At 46.4% G+C, this 13,393-nt stretch overlaps 1 protein-coding gene and 1 long non-coding RNA gene across 14 annotated transcripts in view; one reads left to right on the top strand and one right to left on the bottom strand.

Annotated features, from left to right (window-relative positions):
* The window catches only part of mark4b (MAP/microtubule affinity-regulating kinase 4b), a 43,955-nt gene that overhangs the window by 11,400 nt on the left and 19,162 nt on the right, over window positions 1-13,393 (bottom strand). For all 13 annotated transcript variants that reach the window (XM_060075207.1, XM_060075206.1, XM_060075208.1 and 10 more), the window contains 10 exons: window positions 12,232-12,285; window positions 4,631-4,679; window positions 4,349-4,414; window positions 4,068-4,138; window positions 3,772-3,828; window positions 2,713-2,949; window positions 1,715-1,834; window positions 1,298-1,397; window positions 701-810; window positions 178-370 (listed from right to left, as the gene is read on the bottom strand). In XM_060075207.1, the coding sequence (XP_059931190.1) occupies window positions 178-370; window positions 701-810; window positions 1,298-1,397; window positions 1,715-1,834; window positions 2,713-2,949; window positions 3,772-3,828; window positions 4,068-4,138; window positions 4,349-4,414; window positions 4,631-4,679; window positions 12,232-12,285 (1,057 nt within the window). The remainder of the gene's footprint in view (window positions 1-177; window positions 371-700; window positions 811-1,297; window positions 1,398-1,714; window positions 1,835-2,712; window positions 2,950-3,771; window positions 3,829-4,067; window positions 4,139-4,348; window positions 4,415-4,630; window positions 4,680-12,231; window positions 12,286-13,393) is intronic.
* Window positions 7,496-7,829, top strand: LOC132474521 (uncharacterized). Its single transcript, XR_009529668.1, has 2 exons — window positions 7,496-7,709; window positions 7,797-7,829. It is a non-coding gene; the product is annotated as an uncharacterized LOC132474521 (long non-coding RNA).

A 13,393-nucleotide genomic window follows, 5' to 3' on the forward strand; every position in this document is an offset into this window, starting at 1 on the left:
AAGAGAAAGAGAAAGAGAGAGACCGTTTGTGAGTAGAAGACTGTTTAACTGTTACTGTGTGTGTGTGTGTGTGTGTGTGTGTGTGTGTGTGTGTGTGTGTGTGTGTGTGTGTGTGTGTGTGTGTGTGTGTGTGTGTGTGTGTGTGTGTGTGTGTGTGTGTGTGTGTGTGAGTCCTACAGAAGTCGGAGTGGCGTCTCTGCCTCTGGTAGGTGGAGGCGCTGCGCTGGGCCTTGTGGGCCGAGGACGAGGAAGAGGCCGGTCCCGTCGATGATGAGGAGGAGTGCTTGCTGGTCCCGTTGGTAATGGTGCTGCCGGGGCGCACCCGGGACAGACTGAGACAGCTGGCAGAGCGAGAATCCCCCCCCTCAGTCTAGAGCGAGAGAGAGCGAGAGAGAGAGAGAAAACAGTAAAGAAGCAGATGGAACAGCTTAGTTGATCAGCTAAATGACGACGTCAATAAAGGTTGTTTCAGTGTCCAACACAAAAACATAAAGACACAAATATAATCTTGCATATGAAATGCTTGTAAGGGTTTCAAACCCCCATGCAGGGGGATTCACATGGCACTTTGAGCTAAAGGGAAACTCCACCAGACCTGACCCCACCCACACTGTTCTATACATGTCTGTGCTAGCCCCGGCACCAACAGGGAGGGATGCTAACCCAAACATGGCCGCCTGCGTTCTCGGGGAACCCTTACCTCAGACTTGCGCCCCAGAAGCAGGTAGGTGGCGGTGACCTCGTTGTACTTCTGGGTGGTCAGCGCGTCTTTGATCTCGTCCCGGGAGTAGCCCATGCCCACCATCACCTCTGCGCCCCACAGGAGACAGGTTGGGACGTTAATGCTCGTCGCTCGCGTTGGCGTCATGTTATGTCACACAATCCAGTTTCACTGATAATTCTGGATCACACTTCAATCCGATTTTTTATTTGAAACTGGAATTGTGATTCAAGACGGAATCAGACTAGGCCTTTTATCAATTTGAATAGTTATTTGTCCACATCGTAATGCAAGTTCAATGATTTGACGAAGAATGTTGCGCTCAACTGGTTTTAAAAACAAGAAAGACCAGCGAAGACCATTTTAGATGAAGTGAAGAAAAATTCCATCGTTTAGAGATATACGGAAGCTAATGTGTTTGTTTCTCAGTGGATCTTGTACTGGCTGGGTATTTGATTGCAATTTTAACACTTACAAATCCATTTGAATCATTTGATTGAACAAAAGGCTGAGAAAGGAGCTGTCGCTTTGCATGCTGGGCTTTGTATTGCATTACTGTGTCTTTCCATGACCCACCGATGCGACTGGTGATGTTGTAGTCCTCAACAGGCTCTATGTGAGGTAACAGGTCATCTCCCTCATAGCCCACATTCATCCACTTGTCCTTCATGATTTGCTGGAGAGTGACGAGAAAGGGAGGTTGAGAGATAGATGGAGAAAGATAGAGAGATGTAGGGAGATTTGGAGAGAGTCACAGAGAGAGAGAGAGAGCGAGAGAGCGAGAGATGATGAAAAGAAAAAATTAAAAAAATTAAATTAATCCCCATTAAAATGAGAATTATGGATAAAACACTTTAGGCGCTTTAACAAATACAGGGTGTTACCTAAGTTACAATAGGCTGCAAAACACCAACGAAAAGGAACATCGCAAAATAATCTAGATTTCTAAAAAAAAATCGAATTCGTTGTGCAACTGCAGTTTGTCCTCCTCACCTCTAGGGTGCAGCGTTTGGTGGGGTTGAGTACCAGGAAACGCCGCAGGATTCCCTCGCAGTCGGTAGACATGTAGAAGGGGACGCGGTACTTCCCCCGCAAGACCCGCTCCCTCAGCTCCTAAGATCCGACAGGAAGAACAGACCAGGCCAGTGAATCAACAGACCAGACCGAGCAGGTCCAAAGGAGAGGCCAGGACATTTAACAGCATGATGCACTCTTCAAGCGCAATGGCTACCCAAAGTGCTTCCATTGGCAGGGAAACAAACAAATATTAAAAGGCATTTAAAAACCAGTTATGGGCTCACTGAAGCCTCCTTGTTGATGATGGCAGAGGAGGAGCTTATCTTGAATAGGGTTGCAATAAGTAAACAGTTTAATGGGAGACATTATATTATCTCGTCACACTCTTTGTTCATCCACAGTTGTCATACACATCCGTTAAACTAAGTCATCAATGGTACCTACAATACAGATGACAAATATATATATTTTTTAGGTATCATGTGGCGTTCCCTGTAGACATTTCTAAAGCTAAGCTCCAACGGAGCAAAATGCTTATATTTCGGTTGCAGTTTGGAGATTACCGTTGTGTTAATAAAACAGAGATGCTAACCCCGAAAACACTAAGGAGCAGTAGGTGGTGCAAACGTCGTGGAGGTGGCGGACGCTTGGAGGGGTGAGGACGGGGTCATATCAAAGGGATGGGATCGTTAGGGCGGCGCGACTGTCAATCACCCCAGGTTCACATCTCGATTGGCCCGTTTACCAATTGCGTTTGTCGTGCCCAGTGACATAGTCGGATGTTAAAATGCGTGATGGCGCCGACGCAAAAAGTTTGGGACGAATGATTTCACACGGGATTATATACTGGCTACTACACATCCACGAGCCCTAAGCCGCTCCTTAACGACCTTCATCTGAGGCCCCTGTAAGCCTCGTCAGATCAAGGGGTCCGCCCGATAACTCAACACTAACGGCGTCCCCGTCAGGCCCACCTTGAGGTTCTGCCCGTCGAAGGGCAGCGAGCCGCTGACCAGCGTGTACAGGATGACCCCCAGGCTCCAGATGTCCACCTCGGGGCCGTCGTACTTCTTGCCCTGGAAGAGCTCCGGGGCGGCGTAGGGCGGGGAGCCGCAGAAGGTGTCCAGCTTGCTGCCCATCGTGAACTCGTTGCTGAAGCCGAAGTCGGCGATCTTGATGTTGGAGTCGGCGTCCAGGAGGAGGTTCTCAGCCTGCATGGGGGAAAACAGGGAGGTGCTCGACACGTCTACTAGGTATAGATATCTCTACTATATATAGATATCTCTACTATATACACATGCATAAAGAGGAGGTACTCAGCCTGCATAGGGGACACTGGGAGACGGTCAACATGTCTACTATATATAGTAGAGCTGTCAAGCGATTACAATATTTAATCGTGATTAATCGCATTAATGTCATAGTTAACTCACGATTAATCGCAAATTCTTTTTCTATGCTAAATATCCCTTGATTTTTTTGTCCCATAATTCTTCTCATTTTAATTCTCTTATCAACATGGTGAAGTGCATCGGCTTGCCTTGTGCAAATGATTTTTTATTGATAACAACATTGGCATATACTGATCAAAACAGGATGATACAAAAAAAGAGCCTATAGTGCAATTAAACGACTGCATTGAACAAATGTCATTTGAACATAGCAGTCAGGCTACTGCTTCTTTGTTTTGAGCCAAAGAAAAAAAAAAAAAAAAGTTTTTTTATTTTTTTATATAAAATAATTGCGTTAATCGCGCGTTAATTTTTTTGACGCCGTTAAATTTGGTTTGCGTTAACGCCGTTAATAACGCGTTTAACTGACAGCTCTAATATATAGATATCTCTACTATATATACATGAATAAAGGTGGGGCTGGTCAAGTTTTCCCTACGTATATACGCATGACACAAAGAGATCAATAATTCTGTTCCAAAATATATTTTTATACAGGAACTAAAATGAACCACATATGAAAGCCAGACTGAGAGTGTGGTATCATTGTTACAGTGACTGAAACCAAAACCTGCCAATCACCTTCAGGTCTCTGTGGACGATGTGCTTCTGATGGCAGTAGTGGACAGCTGACACAATCTGAGGGGAGGAGAGAGAGAGAGAGGGGCTGTTACATGATGGACATGAGAGTGTGAAAGAGAGCGAGAGAGAGAGCGCGCGAGAGAGAGAGAGCGCGAAAGAGCGAGAGGGCTACATGATGGGGGAGAGAGAGAGAGAGAGAGGGGGTGTCACATGATGGAGGCCTTGACAGGCCAGACAGACAGAAGAGCCGACAGACAGGCCGACAGATAGAACGACGACGTGTATGAAGGCCTTACTTGTCTGAACTTGGCTCTGGCCTCCTTTTCCTTCATCCTCCCGTGAGACACGAGGTAGTCAAACACCTCGCCTGAAACACAAACAAGGTGAACACAGCTGTCAGTGTGCACCACTGACGTAAATCCTTGCACACCCGTCGTTTTGGGTGGGAAATAATATTGTTTGGGAGAACAACTGCAACGGTTTTACGGTTGCCCTTGACAAATGCCATGCGCAGTAGTGCTGACATATCTATAAATAAATCACTGATAATTGAGAGCGATGGGGTGCTGTCTCTTACCTCCGCTCGCGTACTCCATTATGAGGTACAGAGTCTTCTCCGTCTCAATCACCTCAAACAGTTGCACTGCAACGCAAAGAGACATATTACAAAAAAATACTGGGAGGCGTGGCTACAGACATACGGAAAAGAAATCATTAAAAAGTGATTTATCCGAGTGTGTTATATTTGTACTTTAGCTGTCAGAGGAAGACATAAAGTCTTAGCATGGAGGTAAGACACACAAATGTACGCGCGCACACGCCACTGCAAACCCCCCCCCACACACACACAATAGCTCACCTATGTTGGGGTGGTTGAGTGTTTTCATGATGCGGACCTCTCGAAACAGCTGGACAAAAAAAATGCAAAGTACATCAGTATGAGTCGTTTACTTCAATATTAGTGGTGATAGTATTAGTAGCGTCCTGAAAGAGGCTGATCCATAATCTTTGCATAGATTTAGAACCATTTAACGTTACTTACTTGTATATCACAACCAAAATAAAAAACAATAGAAGTTTATAGCAGAAGGACAAGGATAAATGAGCGTTGAATATATCCTTCAAAGGTCATATGGGGTTCGACAAACTCGATTCACAAAGAGTCCATCTTACCTCCCACACACACCCCCAAGAGCTACTCCTGTATACATATGTGCACACAGCGTGCTTCAAAAGTAACACGGACACATTACACGCAGATTAAATGCATTCAGTAAAGAGAAATAAAGACTAGTGTACATAAAATCTAACTGTTGGTAGGATCATTTTGCTCCGGAGTGCTGTGAGGAATAGAAAGCTCTTCGACACACCAGCCTACCCGGGGGAGTGTCTGACTAGACACTGGCTGACAATGGGCCTCCTCCCCTGGGTACCCTCATCGTCTAGGACCCCCCCCCACATCCATCAGAGACCCGGAGAGCGCTGTCTACCGGTGGCCTGTTGCTCTAATTACACTGATGTGCTTTAGAAAGACTATTCAACAGATCCCACAGATGGAGGGGTGAGTGCAGATGTACCACACAAGAGGGTCATCTCTCTGGAACAAAGGCCGTTGTTGTAACACTAGAGGAGATACCAGACCCGTCACATTAATGAAACACCTTGCTCCGTCTGGGCCCTCAGAATGGCAGAGAGATTTTCGACAAAATGACCCACCGCCGAAAGAACAGTGGAGCAAAAAGAAAGCAAACCCCTACTATTTTGATGCTTAGGGAATTAATAATAATTATAATAATAACGAACCGTGTATTTTATTAATATAAACATGGATACTTTGAATAACATGAATCCTATTGCTGCCATTATTTGAAATTATTCAACAATTTTTAACGAACCTTAAACATATTTCAAGAAAGATAGAGGAGAGATGGCGAGGGAGAAAGACTAACTGACCCCTCTCCGTGAAACCTGCACGGTTACAGGAGCATTGGAAATAAATCGAGCTCCCTCCTAAAGGAGGGGGGTTGGGAGAGTGGGGCACGTATTGAAAGGAGCAGGAATGCACTGATGTGAGGGACAACGTCCATTCTTCGCAGAGACCCCTGGTTACAGAGACACGCCCCCTCTCTCTCTCTCTCTCTCTCTGCGTCCATCACCCCTCCGTCCACCCAGGGTATAGAGAGCCTGAGTCCCTCCCCTCCCACACTCCCCCTCTGACCTTATTTTAGGGAAAGATATGAACAGAAGTCAACGGCGGGAGACAAATCGTTTTTTTAGATCCTGTTTGAATTTGAAAGCGGTACCAATTACTAGTTTTCACAGTCTTGTACTTAAACAGTTTTGCGTCAAACTCTTTGTTGATCGGTGAAAATATCTTTTAAATTGACAAACATCATATGTGGAACTCATCGAACCATTCAAGCGGGAAATAAGACGGTTTGCATCTTTACGTTGACGAGTACCGCACGTATCTTTCTGAAATAAGCAGCTATGGTGGTCCGTCTTATCCTCTCCACGGTCTGAAGTTGGAGGTAACGCTCCTCGTCATGCAGCCTTAACAATAATAACTCGGTAGAACCGGTTAGCGCCGTGAATAATGCTCAGAGTTATCTTATTGTGCATCTCTATGTATAGCAGCAGCTCTCAGTGCCACTGTGTGCAACAATGTACCACTCCGTAACAACATGATACATGGATATGGATATAGTTGAGAGGTCTGTGTAAATCTTCTATGTGGGTCTGTGTAACTCTATGTGGCTCTGTGTAACTATGTGGCTCTGTGTAACTCCATGTGGGTCTGTGTAACTCCATGTGGGTCTGTGTAACTCCATGTGGCTCTGTGTAACTCCATGTGGCTCTGTGTGACTCTGGCTCTATGTAACTCTATGTGGCTCTGTGTTACTCTATGTGGGTCTGTGTAACTATATGGGTCTGTGTAACTCTATGTGGGTCTGTGTAACTCTATGGGTCTGTGTAACCAGTACACTAACAGCTCCGGGGCAGCCTTCAGGCGAGCCATGTGGACGAGATGGAGCCAGTGGGCAGCAGGAGAGGGATAGAGAGAAAGTGAGAGGGGCAGAGGTCATTGAAGTGATTTATGTGTTTGCATTTCATCTGTACTTTATGTGCCAGAGGAAGACATACGATTTAGGCCCACACACACACACACACACACACACACACACACACACACACACACACACACACACACACACACACACACACACACACACACACACACACACACACACACACACACACACACACTCCATTCAGCTGTGACAGCCATACATGCAACCGACCCCGCTGAACAGGTTAGCTGCAAGTAAATATTAAGCGCCACCCCCCCCCCCCCCCCCACTTAGCCAGCTATTTAGCGGTTGGTTGTTTCCTCACATGTCTTTCAGACCCACACGCCAAGGGCAGTTTGTGTCTGAACGACATGTTTGTGTGTGCCTGTGCGGAACATAACACTGTATATACCCTGTTGATTCCTGTATATACCCGAAAGCACATACACAGACACGCACACGTACAAAAGCACGTAGGCACACATACAGACACACACAAACATGGAGCCCGAGGAACCCTCAGGCTCTGTTATGTCACGGTGGATTTGCCGCGGTTGAATTACTGCGAGGAAATAACTTTCTTATTGTTTCTGTACGGTAAACCATCAGGTCATCAAAAGATCTCGTAGCGATTGTACGCACCGCCTCACATGTCCTGAACACACACACACACACACACACACACACACACACACACACACACACACACACACACACACACACACACACACACACACACACACACACACACACACACACACACACACACACACACACACACCCCTCAGGGCATGTACAAACTCTGTTAACAAACATTGGGTCATGAGTGGATGACGTAGTGTCCTTTTTGTACACAAAGGGTCTGAAGTAACTACTCCTTACAGTGGCAGTGATACTAAACATAATATACGTAATATTCGATTTCAACGTTTGATGGGTAGATAAAAATCAGAGTAAAAATGGCTAGTCGAATTTTCCACTTTGACATGTAAAAAGACAACCTTCTGAAAGTTCATGTGTGATCCCTGTTCTTGATTTTTCTTCTAAAGTTGATGTAAAACACACGAATGAACCGAGCAGAAGGACCGACAGACAGACCCTCCCCGTCAGTTGGCCTGTGTTGGTCACAGGGGTCTTGGCTGGCCACAGTCTGGGACCCCTGACCAGTTAATCCTGGGAGTGTCCACACACACACACACACACACACACACACACACACACACACACACACACACACACACACACACACACACACACACACACACACACACACACACACACACTTTGAGCCCTGCCCAATGATATCAAAATTTACAAGAGGGCATTAAGGTGGGCTGCCTGCCCACTGGCCCAGCAGTGGGCTGCCTGCAGAGGGGCCTCCAGGCCCAGCGGGGCGCTCAGAGTCCAGCCTCTCGATCTGTTCTGTCTGGCCCTCCAGCCGAGAGCTACGGCGCCTCCCCGGGAGCTCGCTGCGTCGGGCCAGACGGGAGCAGACCTGCGCCCACACACCCGGCTCTGCGTCAATTACACATTTACATACGAGGAGGCCTCCATTATGTAGTGTCGTCTGTGTACCGCGCACGCAGACGACACACGCACACAACCACCTGGCGGTTTAGCGGTCAGGTAGCGTACACAAACAACTTGGCTATAAAAAGATGAAGATTAAAAAGATGGCTCTTTCAGGAATGTGTACATGAGTGCGAGCACGAGAAATTACATACACTATACCGTCGTCCATTTATGATTGTGGAGGAAAATGAAACCCCGCCAAATTAATTTCACAACATAATTGTGAAATTATTATCAGTGTCAACTCCATACACAATGCTACACACAATTATCATTGCAGTGTAAATCAATAAAACCCTTCTCAGTCAGGCCGTTTAATGGTTTGATGACTAATCAATATTGTATGAATGGAACAGATAGTATGTATGCCACATTTACACCATACCATCTGTTCCATTCATACAATAATAATTAATAATCACACCATTATACGGCCTGACTGAGAACTATTTTATGGATTTGCACTGCAATAGTAATTGTATATCGCATGGTATGCTAGTCTGGCGACATGACACTGATAATCAATACTCTACACACTCCTTATGACTTATTCATTAACTACCATGAACTAACTACTACCATGAATAACCTTAATCGATCAGAACCAAATAACTCCCTGTGAGGAAGCCAGTAACAGAAGAGCCCACAGGGCAGCTCTGGCTACACTGCACTATGACAGTCTGTGGCCCAGAGACAGTGACATGCGGAGGATGTCTGCTCTGTCCGGGTCGGTCACTTGTAAACGACAGGCGCTGCTTGAGTCAGCAGCTCTGCCAGTAGGATCCGTTTAAAGAGCCTATAAAACGCTCTTCAGAGAGCCCTCCGAGACCATTAGGAACACATTAACCTCCACAATCATATCCAGAGACCCTTCAGTGTACCAATTAAATGAAGGAAATAATCTGATAAAATATATACAAACATTTCGGTCTGCACTTTCAATAACTTCCAGCCATTTCAACAAAGTTCAAAACGTACTTGCGTTTTATTAGCTTGCACTGCAGTGTTACATGATGCCTTGTGTCTTGAGTTTCAAAAGTGTTGCACAAGAGTCTCCACAGTGAAGACGCAGTGTGTTAGACAGGCACAAGTGCTGTGCTTATATTTTCCCTGAGGAGAACATACACGACACGGTCCTTCAGTAGATCAACAACTTATATAAACGGCCTAGCTGTGGGTCTCTCCGGTCAATATCAGGATGCTGCGTCATCGTGGATGAGCTGTACATTCATCAGACCGTGCACGCGATGGGAAAGCCCTGAGTCTGCTTGGTGAAACAAAAGATCTGTGTGAATGATCTTATGCAACAGATACTAGTTTACAATGCAGACGGAAGTGGCCCATATAAGGTTCGTCTTTCCTCTCGGAGCTATACGGGCCGATATCTGATTAGCTTAATTAGGAACATCACACAACGCATCGATTTGTGATGTGATGTTTGGTCTGACGTCTATCCGACAGCCATGTGAAAGTCAGACACAAATCTGATCAACACAGGCAGGCCAAAGGTCGAATTGATAAAAATGTGATCTGAGCAGTTCAGCCCTGTATTGTGTGAGCAATGGCAGAGTTGAATTGCTGCTCTCCAATAGCTTGCAGGATGTAAGAGCTATGATTGAATTATCTCTTTGCACTCACAGAATAACAACTGCACCTGTTGAACAAGGAATAGGAAATGTGTACACACATTCTAACATTATGGTACACACAAAAGCTTTGTGCACAATGGGATGACACACATGCACACAGACACAGACACACAGGTATCTTCTAAGGTCTTTCCAAGGTCTGTGCTCTATAGAGTCAAGGTCCTGACATTCGGCTGTCCTTTTTGTTTGCCTGTCTGGAATTCAACTAGAAGGTGAGGGGCCCTCACAAGGGACACTATTACACTCATTCCATCCCCCCCCCCAACCCTGCCCACACACACACACACACACACACACACACACACACACACACACACACACACACACACACACACACAGGAAACGTATATGTAAGCAGCAAAAAAAGTTACACAAAAACTAACATTCATCACGTGTAAGCCCAATGACACACACAAAGTCATGGTGTCTAAGCATGCTCCCAGTGAGTTACAAACTCTGGGGCTTCACACAAACGGCGTGTCGGCCGCTGATAAACCTCATTATCAAGTTGAAACGGCTGGATCTGGGTTTGAACGTCAAACATTGACTAACACGTGATTGTCATCAATGAGCCCTGTTACGGAAATGAGAAAGACAACAAAACAGGGATAGGGATAGATAGAGACAGAGGGATCGATAAAGTGAGTGAGATTGAGCAAGTGACTGAGTAAAAGAGAGAGAGTAAGATGGAGAGAGAGTTTGAGTGAACCCGAGATAGGGAATGGGAATCAGAGTCAGAGAGCGAGAGCGAGTAAGAGTCCCTGGCAGTATGTCCTGTTCTGACTGAGGAAGTGCTGACTAGACACGTCTGACCACCCAAATGCTGACCAACAAGACGACCACACTGCGCGCTGCAACGCTGCATGGGCTGGTACTGCAGCATTCACTGGCACACGCACACACACACACCTACGAATAAACCTCCAAGGACACGCATTAACACAAACACAGAGAAACGTCTCAGTCCACCAGCCGCCGGTTAGATTACCTGGCCTGTGGGCATGGAAATATAATGCATCACATTCACCCTCACATGCTGCAGCTGGAGAGCCCGCTGTGTAAGGCACTGAAGGTTACTCTGAGTCATTTGGGGAATATGTTCATGATGCAGAAGAGGGCTGTGTTCTTGGGTGGGCTATCATTAACCATTGATAGAGTGTGTTAAGAGTTTCAATTTGAATCTTTGTTTTTTGACCTTTTGTGTCAGTTGGTTGTAGATCGCCCTGGCTGCCTGATGTTCAGCGTATGTATGCACCTCAACCTTCCCCTAGCGGCCATGTTGGATAAGAACGCTAGCCAGCGTTCATTATATAAAAGGGAAGGAACAGTGCACTGCACATGCTCAGTGAGCATGTTTGGGTTGTGTGGGCTGCGGCTTTGTGTATTTGGGCCAGACGGCCCAACCTCCACACTGATTAGCCAGACTGTCAATAGTTTCCCCTGTGTCATCAATACAGCTATGACCTAACACCTTTGTGCCAGCCAACCGCCTCCTGATATCAATAGCACACACACTAGCACTGGGTGACCCTTACAGTTTGAGTGTATCTGTGTGTGTGGGTCTTTTTGTGCTTGTGTGTGTTAAACCTAGAACAGGTTCCAGTGATTTTATAGTGAGAGTTAATGTGTGCGCAATCCCTGACGCTTGCAAGTGACTTTTAGATAGTGTGTATGTGTGAGCTCTGTGATGTGTGCGTGTGTGTTTGCGAGAGTTACTGATAAAGCGGGCACACACCGCAAGGCCAAACTTTGGTTAACGCACTCTGTTGAACAAAGGAACATTATTCTACCAACCGTGAGATTATTGAACATTCACTTACTGAGATGCAAACACACACACACACACACACACACACACACACACACACACACACACGATGTGATGCAAGTTTGCACAAGTGACGCAAACTCCATCTGACTGACTTCCTGTTAAGAAATAAATTGACGAGGGAAATCAATTAGGCAACACAATGGGCGGTCGTTACTGGTCAGTGCCACCCAGTTCAGTGACCTCATGCGAAACGCATTGGAATTAATTCAGTTTGTGAGTAGACTGAAGTCAAACCAAAGCAGTTGTACCAACAGCAGTCCCAGTAGTAACATGTATATGCCTGCACACAAGAAGGTGTACACAACACACCCTTGTTTGGTGCATTTGAAACACTCACCTTCTGTAGGCTGGTCGGGTTGAGCTGGGTTTTATCGATGATCTTTATTGCGACCTGCAAGGGGAAGACAGGATGAGACAGGAGAAAAGAGGTTAACAAGGGGAACTAAACCTTTGATAAAACACAGTGGGGATTGGCCCTGCTCCGACCACACTGCAGACACGTTTAACCAAAGCCAACCACACCTTTCACAATAAGAGCACTTCATACAATCCCTTTTTAATTTCACATTAAAGCGTTACAATTCCTGAATAATAATAGTGCCCTATAATAACAGGCTTAATCTCTTATAGCAATTATTTTAAAAAGGAGGCATTTCCCACATGTCAATCAACAGCAAATCACAGCAATCAACCAATCACTGGAGTCTCATGTGCAGACGCCCGCCAGCTAACTGCTATCTGCGCCCCCTAGGAGCACCTCCAGCTGATGGACGCGTCACGGCCGCTGTCCATTACCAGCAACTCATGTCAGTACGATGAACCTCATGCATTTCCACGACCTAATCCAACGCTGTGCTTCAGACTCCCCCGCTACATGCTTCATTACACACACACACACACACACACACACACACACACACACACACACACACACACACACACACACACACACACACACACACACACACACACACACACACACACACACACACACACACACACACACACACAGGCCCAGACACGTTGAGCATTCCTTCACCGCCCGTTCGTTACGCACACACAGAAACTCAACAATCTAACCCACCAGGTGTCGTAAGGCTTACGGCACACCCGGTCTGCATCAAAGCCGTCCTGACCACCCCACCCTATGTGCCCCACTAATTTGGGGGAGGGGGGGGGAGTCTGGTGGCGGGAGTGAGTGTGGTGGATGGGGTGATAGGGCTTTCCCTTGATGGAGCCGCTGGCTGAATTATGAGGGTTTATGAATTTGAATAAGGTAGGTCAGGACTCTATGGATAGGAGAGTACTCCGCAGTCATAAATACGGAACGCATTGACTTCATGAGGTCATGCTGTACATACTGTGACAGACGGCAGGGAGGGGTGAGGGGAATAGTAGCCGAAGCAAGATATCCTGCAGCCCGCTGGCTCCACCCCCAAGCCTTATATGGACTTTCTCCTCTAACGAGGCAAGCCTGAGGATCGTTAAGCAGGCAGTGC

This window comes from Gadus macrocephalus, chromosome 16 (genome assembly GCF_031168955.1).
Source record: "Gadus macrocephalus chromosome 16, ASM3116895v1".
Taxonomy (NCBI): Eukaryota; Metazoa; Chordata; class Actinopteri; order Gadiformes; family Gadidae; genus Gadus; species Gadus macrocephalus.